Source organism: Pangasianodon hypophthalmus, chromosome 4 (genome assembly GCF_027358585.1).
Source record: "Pangasianodon hypophthalmus isolate fPanHyp1 chromosome 4, fPanHyp1.pri, whole genome shotgun sequence".
Classification (NCBI taxonomy): domain Eukaryota; kingdom Metazoa; phylum Chordata; class Actinopteri; order Siluriformes; family Pangasiidae; genus Pangasianodon; species Pangasianodon hypophthalmus.
This window is the reverse complement of record NC_069713.1, coordinates 10,985,827-10,997,946: the sequence shown is the minus strand read 5'-3', so window position 1 is coordinate 10,997,946 and position 12,120 is coordinate 10,985,827. Positions and strand designations below refer to the sequence as shown.

General features: G+C 37.9%; 1 protein-coding gene across 2 annotated transcripts in view; it reads left to right on the top strand.

Annotated features, from left to right (window-relative positions):
* Positions 1-3,527, top strand: part of LOC113540334 (synaptonemal complex protein 1) — an 11,036-nt gene extending 7,509 nt beyond the window's left edge. The window contains exons 6-7 of one of the 2 annotated variants that reach the window (XR_008301549.1): positions 572-2,584; positions 2,632-3,527. Coding sequence is in view for 1 of the 2 variants with exons in the window: in XM_026936775.3 (XP_026792576.3) it covers positions 572-828 (257 nt within the window). In the remaining variant the exon portion in view is untranslated. Of the gene's footprint in view, positions 1-571 lie in introns of both variants that reach the window. The other variant, XM_026936775.3, reaches the window with a different exon arrangement.
* The last annotated feature ends 8,593 nt before the right edge of the window (positions 3,528-12,120 follow it).

The following is a 12,120-nucleotide window of genomic DNA, read 5'->3' as shown; positions in this document are numbered from 1 at the left end:
GCTCATTCAGCCAGTTCATTTGATATAATTGTGTGCTTTCATCTTTGTGGTAACAATTTGGATATGGGTGTGATGGTCAGGTGTTTATAAACTTTTGGCCATATAGTGTAGGTGCTAAACCATTAAGAGATTTAAAAATAGTAATAATATTTTATAATCAATTAAACAGATTTTCTATCACAAATTTGTAACAAACAAATACATTGTTAAACTCAGAGTACAGCAGTATTTTTCCCCATCTCAGTTTTCACAAGCAGTCAAACAAATGTACAGATGAGAAGACAGATAATTATAAACTGAAACGAACATCCAGCTAATGTGGGAAAACAATGCACCTCTGAGGCTTTTATATTTCCACTGTCTTCCACTGATAAGGCATTTAAATAATATTCTTTTTAGTCTGTAGATTATATACTTGTTTAACATCAAATAAGTATTTGTGGAAATTCAGTTGTGTGACAAAAATGCTTTGGAAATACATATCATTAATGTAGTAAACAAAACTATCTGATATGATAACATTTGAGCATTTTAGCTTTCATTACTAACATTGTGGCTACTTTTTACTCAGGTGTGCGATTTCTGAAGAAAAACCGCAAAAAGCTCATTGAAAGAATTGTGGCGGTGAAGCCCATTGTTGATGAACTGCTTCAGTTTATCGGCCACCATAAATATGAGAAGATTCTACAAGCTCCAACTGAGTATGAGCAAAAGAGACAGCTCTACGACATAATGGATAAAGGCGGAGCAAAATTGCAAATAGAGTTCTACAAATGCCTGTTAAAACATGAGAAATATCTTGTTGAAGACTTAGAAAAGTCACCATAAAATACAAAACACTGGTAAGCCTTAAGAATGGGAAGGTTCAGTTTCTAAAATAGACATAATTTCTTTTCTGGGAAAAAACTAATGGACAGATGAGATGAACAACTGTATCATAATGAGAAAATGAGAAAATTGTGGAGAGAAAAAAATGATTGCTATCCAAGCAGATTATCTAATCAGACTGCCTAATCTAACAAACTAAAAGCCTTCAACTCTTGAAACAGTGCAATGCCTTCAAATGTACTGCTAAAACAACTGTGGAGTTTATCAGTATCAAAAAATTCTTCAGGGAATGTTCTTCACTGGGTGAGACACTTACTCAAGAGAATAAGAAATGTTAAAAGTCTCGAAAAATGAAACTGTAAGTGAAAATCGCTACAGGCAAAAAGTCCTGAAAAGCAATAAGCGAATAAAGCCAGATTTCAGGTCTGACAGAGCATCGCCCAAGAAGATACATATCATTTGCTGTTATTTGTAGCTACTGTTGATAGCAAAGTATTTGCAACTATTTTTCCGGAATCAATTCCTGTAACAGTGGGGACAAGGAAGGAGAATTCACCTTGGATTAGGATGCCAGTTCATCACTGGGCACCTTGCACACATTCATTCACACCAAGGGGCAATTTAGTGTCGCTAATCTGTGTACCTGCATGTTTTTGGACATTGGGAGGAAACCAGAAAACCTGGAGGAAACCCCTGCAAACACGGAGAGAACTCTGCACACACAATAACCCAGTCAAGATACATTCAAGATACATACTACAGCTTTGATTTGTTAAACATTTGAGAGCCAACCAGCTCCAGCTCCATTAACCTCAGGGAAGTCCTGTAACAGACATGGCTGAATATATCTGAGGAACACCTGGAAAAAAAGTTGGGGTTTTTTTGTCATTGTTGTTGTTTAAGGTTTAAGTTTTTTTTTTTTTTTTTTAATTTATTAATGTATTGTTGAATTTATTTAGTTAATGTCTTAATACCTGCATGTGTGTTCTTGTCTTCTTAAACATGATTCGCTTTAATATGTTAGTTCAAATGAATGAAAAAACCCCACTCATTTATTAAAACACTGTTATGAAAGATAAAACATTTAGGAGAAGAATGTTTTACATTCAGTTTTGATATGGCATCAATGGAAGAGAGTTTGGTTATAAGAAGTGTCAAGGCTGCTCAGCCCTCTGTTCAACGATGATGTCTGTGCTCGCTTTGTGTGGCACTTGTCTTGCTTTGTGGCTTTGTGGATCCAGGGTGCAGCATTCATATGTGTGGTGCCAGGTGGCATTGCAGCCGTGTGGGCCACAGAGTGTGTACCAGCGAAAGCTTTCTCTGAGAAAGTGATCAGCCACATCATTGAAATTAGATCACGGCAGATTTTGAGGGACTCTGCTAACCAGTCTGTCTGTCTGTTTTATAATTTATAACTGAATATAGAATATGTTATTATTATTATTACTCTCATTCTATTATGCAGATGCAATTTTAATTGCTTTAACAAACCTACAAAGCTTACTTAAAATCTACATCAAGAAACTAGCTTGCTAATGTTAGATAGCTAGATCATGTTCTTACTGAGTTGCATATTGTTGGTTTAGTTAACTAGCTTTGTTCAGCTAATAAATGAATTTATGGCATTTGACTCGGCAGCACCTCAGCTTTCACAGCCACAACATCTTCAATTTTGTAATTGTAAATCATAACGTCTTGAACATGCCTATGTACAACAAGGTTTACAAGACTTGTATGCCTTCAATTTCTCGCTAGTGTAAATGCTCTGAGTTTCTTTATGTGTAATATTTCTGGCCATTGCAGGCTAGAGCACTGCTTAGAATCATTTAGCCACTCACAGGGCTCCAAGCCATAATGATCTTCTAGAGTCACACCATTTGAAAGTGTTAGTTTGGCCAAATAGCACTACCTGTCTTTTTGTGGTTATCCTTAAGAATATGTGAATAACATTTAGCTAATGTCAGTTAGATTCCTAAATAAAATTCCTGATAGATTCTTCAGTTAGAATATAACCAAGTAGTTGCTAGGCTACTCAGGTCTTTATGCAACCAGGTTGTGTATGCATCTCTTTACAAATACCAAAGGAGTGTATATATCCTTCAAAAACAAGTTCTCTCTAAACTCTCGGTTGCATGATTCAGCTGGTTTGCTAAGCCACTGTTGCATCTGTTTACATTCATTGCAAGGTGCAGTGTATCTCAAACATTGTTATTAAAATAAGTGAAGACCTTCAACTAAGTGATAAATACTGTGCAAGAGAATAATACATACCATGACAAAGCTATTTTAAATTCTATTTTCATGCTGGAATTTTCCTTTAAGTTTTGAATATAAGGGCTAAGAAACACTTCATTTAAAAATTATAATTATCTTGTTCTTTGGTCTGTCCTACATCAAAGTTTAGTTGAAGCATCTTATTTTAAAGTTAGATGCAAATGCAATAAAAGATAACTGCCTATGCAGTACACATCTATTTATAATTTCCAGCTGAGGGTATTAGTTACGGTAGACAATCTGTTCTCTCTTCCTGCAGCTTTCAGTGTGAAACTGTTTATCTACCATTTATATAAAGTCCATTGAAAGTGCTTTTGTGCATCTGAGATCAGAGTGACTCAGCAAGTTTATTGCATTTATCACTTTTGCATCAGAATACCAGTTTTATTTGGTTTTCTCTTTCACTTCTCTTCTCTTTCACTTCTCTTTTTTTAGACAAAATACTTTTAATAAACATCAATGTAAAAGTTCTGATTGAGTCTTAATCAATTAAGTATCACTCATGGTCACTACAGAATACTGCCTTTAGTTTGTGTTTTAATTTTTTTTGGAGCTTCTTGCAGTGCTTAGGCAGGTGTGAGAACTACATGTTGGTCTGTCATGCCAACATGCCAAGCAAGACAGGTTTGGACAGAATTTTTTATCTTTATGTTGACAGTGAGGGACTTGTAAGGAATGACTCTAACAATAGGATCAGATACAATCTGAGCTGCTGCATGCTACAGACCTAGGTGGCTTTTATTTTGTAAGATTATTCAACAAAAGTGCAGATGCATGAAGATATATGCTCTCATATAACATCAATGCATTATATTCTTAAAGTCACAGTAAAATATTATACTCCTCACTTTCTTTGAATTTTCAATTCCCCTCTGGTACTAGTTCTACCTGGTCACCAAACTCAGTAAGTTCCTGTTAATTTTATAGTAACATTAGTACATCATATGTTGAAGAATGCATTTATTTATTTGTTCACTGTATCTAGCACTTTTCTAAGAAAAATAAGAAGAATATTGTGGGAAGAGAAAGGCTTTCAACTGAGACATAGAACTCAAGAGTTCCGAGCGTGTTTTGTATAGTGATATTCATTCCTCAGAACTCACTACGCACGTAAATGCTACTCAGATAGCTCAGGAGTTGTGCATGTGCAAATAGTGTGCTGAAAACGTGGTACATCTCTGTGTTTTCTTACACTGGAAGTAAGCCCACTTACCTTCCATGATATCATCTTGAGTGAGAAGCATTATTAAGTCCAGCACCACTGTCTGACAGTTTGAATTAATCACAATATATCACTCTGAAATTTAAGTTTTGGAAATTGAAAAGACACTCAATAAATCTAGGCAATTACATTTGAGCCAACATTAAATACACAAATATAACACTTTCAATTAATTAATAGTTTTGTCCCTTTAAATTCCACAAAAAATGCATAGGAGGAGATGGCATCAGAGACAGTTTATCTTAGAGACTGTATTTTTATGGATAAAACTGCAAACAAAACTTATTTAATGTAGAGTGTAAGCAGATAAATGCTCATCCTTTAAACTGTGGTCATGTAAACCATTTTATTAAATTCTGCAACTCAAAATATTGAATTAAATTTGTGATAAAATAGCCAATCTCACACACATTATGTCATGACCACAATTTAGGATCACCTTGCTGCATTAAAGCACACAATATAAAAAAAATGCAACATAGAAGAATGTGCTGGCTCAAGTGCTATTTTATAAGCTTCAGAATAATGAAAGTGGAAGCTGTATTGTTTTAATTAATGTGATAATTACAACTAGAACTGTTTATGCAGCAATATATTGGCAATATCCTATTTTTTAGATATTTATTTCCATGCTTTCTCATTCATATTTCTTCGTTTTTAATCTTTTCAATTTTTTCTATTTTTAAATTGTCTGTTGAGTTTATGTTATCATATTACATTTGACAGTAAAGAAAAAGTGCTATTTACCAGTCAGTCCATATTTTGTATTTCTCAATTGTTTTCGCTGTCACGGTATTTCCACTCCACCTCCAGTCCCTTCATGTGGACCCCTGAGGCAGAGGCTGCCTTCACTAAGCTCAAAGAGCTATTCACCTCAGCCACCAAGGTCCTTCCCACTTCTCTTCACCTGGAGAAGAGCCCATGCAGGTGGGCTGGGCCCAGCTCACCCCTCTCGAGTGTGACCATAGATTCCGGGCAGGCGTATGCATCTATTGCAGCCAACCGAGCCACTTCCTGGCTACCTGTCCTCTTTGGATAAAAGAAGGGGCTCACCAGTAGAAAGGGGCCTACCGACAAACTGGTCTCCCTTCTGCCACTCCTCATGCCTGAAATCGGTCCTTCCACCAGTTGTGGCCACAATGGCTACATATCCCTCCAGACCTCTTGGTGGTGCCTCCAAGTACCAGGGAGAGGTCTTCAGCAAGGACTGGGCCCTCTCACTACCATCGACCTGCTCCCTTGGGGCCACCCTACAATCTGGCTGGGTGTAGAACCTTTCCCATCAGAGAGAGAGGCCATGCAAAAATATATTATTGACTCCCTCGCTGCGGGCATAATTCGACCTTCCTCCTCCCTCCCTGGGAGCCAGCTTCTTCTTCGTGGCCAAAAAAGATAAATCCCTCCATCCTTGTGTTGATTACCGGAGCCTGAATAGCATCATGATTAAGAACAAGTACCTCCTGCCTCTCCTCAGTTCAGGCCCCTGCACGGAGCCATCATTTTCACCAAATTGGACCTGAGCAACATGTACCATCTGATCAGAATCAGAGAGAGGGATGAATGGAAGACTGCGTTCAACACCCACCCCCGGGGCCACTTTGAATACTTGTTCATGCAGTTTGGCTTTACCAATGCTCCAGCAGTTTTCCAAGCCCTCATCAATGACGTACTCCTGGACTTCCTAAACTGCTTTGTCTTCGTGTACTTGGACGACATCCTGATTTTTTTCCCGAACTCCCACCGAGCACACCCACCACGTCCGTCAAGTCCTGCAGTGACTCCTGGAGAACCGCCTGTTCATCAAGGCGGGAAAATGCGAGTTCAGTCACTTTCTGGGGGTACGTCTGATACAATTGATGCACCTCTTGATGGAAATAACATCACAACATTTATTTCCATCAAGCGGTGCATCAGTTTTTGGTCAAGATCTTGTATTCACAATGCAAGAGATGAGCACTGTTTAAAGTGTCCTCCAGCACATCCCAAAGACTTTCACTGAGGTTAAGGTCAGAACTCAGAGGTGCCAATTCATGTGTGAAAATGATTCTTTATGCTCTCTGAACCATTCTTTCACAATTTTAACCCTGATGAATCTTGGCAGTGTCATCTTGGAATATGGCCATGATACGTCTTTCTACATGGTTATTAAAGAACTAAAAAGCTACACACTTCATCTTTTAAGATTAAAAGAACTGCTGCCAAACATATAACATGCTAGAAACATTATAATCACTCTAATAATGATCCATTCATAGACTCTTATGTATTTGCCTACTAAAATCTAAACAGTGACTTTTTTTTTTGGCCGGGCAGTGTATATATATATATGGGGATCATCAGTGCTGGGTGCGGGGTGATGGGAAATGTAGTTTCGAGGGGAAAGTCAATACTCGGGTGATGGTGACCTCTGGTGACGATCAGGGGGAACCACAGAGGCCGGATTCGTTACATATATATATATATATATATATATATATATATATATGTGTATATATATATATATATATATATGTGTATATATATATATATATATATATATATATATATATATATATATACTGTGTATATACTGTGTATATACTGTGTACATACACTATATTACCAAAAGTATTCGGTCACCTGCCTTGACTCACATATGAACTTAAGTGCCATCCCATTCCTAACCCATAGGGTTCAATATGATGTCGGTCCACCTTTTGCAGCTATTACAGCTTCAACTCTTCTGGGAAGGCTGTCCACAAGGTTGAGGAGTGTGTTTACAGGAATTTTTGACCATTCTTCCAAAAGCGCATTGGTGAGGTCACACACTGATGTTGGTCGAGAAGGCCAGGCTCTCAGTCTCCGCTCTAATTCATCCCAAAGGTGTTCTATCGGGTTCAGGTCAGGACTCTGTGCAGGCCAGTCAAGTTCATCCACACCAGACTCTGTCATCCATGTCTTTATGGACCTTGCTTTGTGCACTGGTGCACAGTCATGTTGGAAGAGGAAGGGGCCCGCTCCAAACTGTTCCCACAAGGTTGGGAGCATGGAATTGTCCAAAATGTTTTGGTATCCTGAAGCATTCAAAGTTCCTTTCACTGGAACTAAGGGGCCAAGCCCAACTCCTGAAAAACAACCCCACACCATAATTCCTCCTCCACCAAATTTCACACTCAGCACAATGCAGTCCGAAATGTACCGTTCTCCTGGCAACCTCCAAACCCAGACTCGTCCATCAGATTGCCAGATGGAAAAGCGTGATTCATCACTCCAGAGAACGCGTCTCCACTGCTCTAGAGTCCAGTGGCGGCGTGCTTTACACCACTGCATCCGACGCTTTGCATTGCACTTGGTGATGTGTGGCTTGGATGCAGCTGCTCGGCCATGGAAACCCATTCCATGAAGCTCTCTGCGTACTGTACTTGGGCTAATCTGAAGGTCACATGAAGTTTGGAGCTCTGTAGCAATAGACTGTGAAGAAAGTCGACGACCTCTTTGCACTATGTGCTTCAGCATCCGCTGAACACTCTCCGTCAGTTTACGTGGCCTACCACTTCGTGGCTGAGTTGCTGTTGTTCCCAAACTCTTCCATTTTGTTATGATAAAGCTGACAGTTGACTGTGGAATATTTAGGAGCGAGGAAATTTCACGACTGGATTTGTTGCACAGGTGGCATCCTATGACAGTTCCACGCTGGAATTCACTAAGCTCCTTAGAGCGGCCCGTTCTTTCACAAATGTTTGTAAAAACAGTCTGCATGCCTAAGTGCATGATTTTATACACCTGTGGCCAGGCCAAGTGATTAGGACACCTGATTCTGATCATTTGGATGGGTGACCAAATACCTTTGGTAATATAGTGTGTGTATATATATATATATATATATATATATATATATATATACATATATATATATATATATATATATATATATATATATATATATATATATATATATATATACATACACAGTTAGGTCCGGAGGTATTTGGACAATGACAGAGTCTTTGTGATTTTGCCTTTATACACCAACACAATGGATTTGAAATAAAACACAAGATGTGATCAAAGTGTAGACTTTCAGCTTTATTTTAAGAGGTTCCACAAAAGAATGGCATTTACCATTTAGGAATTACAGCCATTTTATGCAAAGTACTTCCAAATACATTTTCAAAGGTATTTGGACAAAGTGACATAATTGTAAATATAACCATTATTTTAATACTTGGACGAAAATCCTTTGCAGTCAATGACTGCCTGAAGTCTGAAGCTCATGGACATCACCAAGTTTCCACTGAGTTTCCTCCCTGGAAATGCTTTGCCAGGCCTTCACTGCAGCCACCTTCAGTTGCCTTGCTTGTTTGTGGGTCTTTCTGCCTTCAGTCTTGTCTTCAGTAAGTGAAAAGCATGCTCTATTGGGTTGAGATCAGGCGACTGACTCGGCCATTGAAGAATATTCCATTTCTTTGCCTTCAAAAAGTCTTGAGTTGCTTTCGCAGTATGTTAAGGGTCATTATCCACCTGCACTGTGAAGTGGCGTCCTATCAGTTTTGTAGCATTTGGCTGAATGTGAGCAGAGAGTATAGCCCTATACACCTCAGAATTCATCTTGCTACTTCTGTCAGCAGTCACATCATCAATAAACACCAGTGAGCCCATGCCATAACACTTCCTCCACCATGTTTGACACATGATGTGGTAAACGTTGGATCATGAGCTGTTCCTTTCTTTCGCCATACTTTTCTCTTCCCATCATTCTGGTACAAGTTAATCTTGGTTTCATCAGTCCAAAGAATCTTATTCCAGAACATGGGAGGCTGTTTTAGATGTTTTCTGGCAAAGTCTAATCTGGCTTTCCTGTTCTTGAATGTTACCAGTGGTTTGCACCTTGTTGTAAACCCTCTGTATTTACATTCATGAAGGTGTCTCTTGATTGTAGATTTTGACAATGATACACCTACCTTCTCCAGAATATTCTTGACTTCTCTTGATGTTGTGAAGGGTTTTTTCTTGACCAAGGAAAGGATTCTGCGATCCACCACTTTAGTTGTCTTCCGTGGTCTTCCAGGCCTTTCAATGTTGTTGAGCTCACCAATGCTTTCTTTCATTTTAAGAATTCAAAATCACAAAAACTCTGTCATTGTTCAAATACCTCCAGACCTAACTGTATATATATATATATATATACATATACATATACATATACATACAGTACCAGTCAAAAGTTTGGACACACCTTCTGCTTCAGTAGTTTTTCTTTATTTTTATTATTTTCAACATTGTACATTAATACTGAAGACATCCAAATTATGAAAGAACACGTATGGAATTATGAAGTAAACAAAAATGTGTTAAATAACCCAGAATATGTTTTATATTTTCGATTCTTAAAAGTAGCCACCTTTTGCTTTGATGACAGCTTTGCACACTCTTGGCATTCTCTCAGTCAGCCTCATGAGGTAGTCACCTGAAATGGTTTTCCAACAATCTTTAAGGAGTTCCCTGAGGTGTTGAGTACTTGTTGGCTGCTTTTCATTCACTCTCTGGTCCAACTCATCCCAAACCATCTCAATTGGATTTAGATCGCGTGATTGTGGAGGCCAGGTCATCTGATGCAGCACTCCATCACTCTCCTTCTTGGACAAATAGCTCTTACATAACCTAGAGGTGTGTTTGGGGTCATTGTCCTGTTGGAAAACAAATGGTGGCCCCACTAAGTGCGAACCAGATGGGATGGCATGTCTCTGCAAAATGCTGTGGTAGCCATGCTGGTTAATCGTGCCCTCAATTTTGACTAAGTCACCAACAGTATCACCAGGTAAGCACCCCCACACCATCACACCTCCTCCTCCATGCTTCACAGTGGGAACCACACATTCAGGAACCATCCGTTCACCCTCCCTACATCTAACAAAGTCTCGGCGGTTAGAACCAAAAATCTCAAATTTGGACTCATCAGACCAAAGGACAGTTTTCCACTGATCTAATGTCCATTCCTTGTGTTTCTTGGCCCGAGCAAGTCTCTGTTTTTCTTCTGAAGTAATGGTTTCTTTGCTGCAATTCAACCATGAAGGCCTGACTCACACAGTCTCCTCTGAACAGTGGATGTTGAAATATGTCAGACACTTGAACTCCAAGAAGCATTTATGTGGGCTGTAATCTGAGGTGCTGTAAATCGGCAGTTTCTGAGGCTGGTAATTCTAATAAACTTATCCTCTGCACCAGAGGTAGCTCTTGGTCTTCCTTTCCTGGGACGGTCCTCATGAGAGCCAGTTTCATCATAGCGTTTGATGGTTTTGGCAAATGCACTTGGGGATACATTCAAAGTTCTTGGGATTTCTTGAGACTGACCTTCATTTCTTAACGTAATGATGTACTTTCTCTTTACTTAACTGAGTGTTTCTTGCCATAATATGGATTTGTACAGTAGTTGTAGTAGCACTAATAAGGCTATTGACTCTGTACCCACCCTTCCTCTGCACAAGACAACTGATGGTCTAAAGCACATTAAGAAGGCAAGAAATGTCACAAATGAACTCTTGACAAGGCACATCTGTGAATTGAAAACCATTCCAGGTGACTACCTTGTGAATCTGATGAGAGAATGCCATAAGTGTGCAAAGCTGTCATCAAAGCTAAATGTAGCTACTTTGGGCAATCTAAAATATAAAACATATTCTGGGTTGTTTAACACTTTTTTGTTTACTACATAATTCCATACATGTTCTTTCATAGTTTGGATGTCTTCAGTATTAATGTACAATGTTGAAAATAATAAAAATATAGAAAAAGCACTAAAGGAGAAGGTGTGTCCAAACTTCTGACTGGTTCTTATATATTATATACATATATCAGTGGCGTGCGGTGGTGTTTTAAAATGAGGAGGCAGTATATATATATATATAAACATTACATTAAATAAGAGAGAACAAATATAATTCTATTTTGTATTTTATTTATTTATTTTTTTTATTTAATATTTTTAATATTAATTATACATTTCATAGTGTTTTAGTGTTTTATGCATTTTTACATTTATTCCAAAATAATAACTAAAGTAACAATTATTGCAGTAACAATTTGAACAATGTTTTGGAAACACTTTACAGTAAGGTTTCATTAGTTAACATTAGTTAACTACTTTAGTTAGCATGAACTAAGAATGAACAATACTTCTACAGCATTTATTAATCTTATTTAATATTATTTTAAACATTTACTAATGCATTATTAAAATCAAACGTGTTTGTTAACATTAGTTAATGCACTGTGAACTAACATGAACTAACAATGAACAACTGTATTTTTATTAACTAACGTTAGCAAAGATTCATAAATACTGTAATAAATGTTCATTGTTTGTTCATGTTAGTTAACACATTAACTAATGTTAACAAATGACACCTTATTGTAAAGTGTTACTAATATTTTTTATTTGTGAACTGATGTTCAGCTGTTCTTTTTAATAGTCAACTTATTTTCGGGTCATCGTCATAAAAGCTCTGTAAACACAAACAGAGACACAAAGATATATTTTTCATTTCATCAAGCTGAATGCTCACTAAAAACAGTCATCACGTTTCAGGCCACTTCAAGTTTTCATTTTTGACGTGACACAAAGCAGTGATATCTAAGCGGGTGAGTTGTTTACTTACTTTATAATTAGTCAGTAACGCCATCATTTTGTCCATTCAGGCCGAGAGCTCGCACGAAAACAAGAGACGGGATTTATCAAACGAACCTATCACATCCAATCATAACCGATCACATCCAATCATAACCGATCACATCCAATCATAACCGATCACATCCAATCA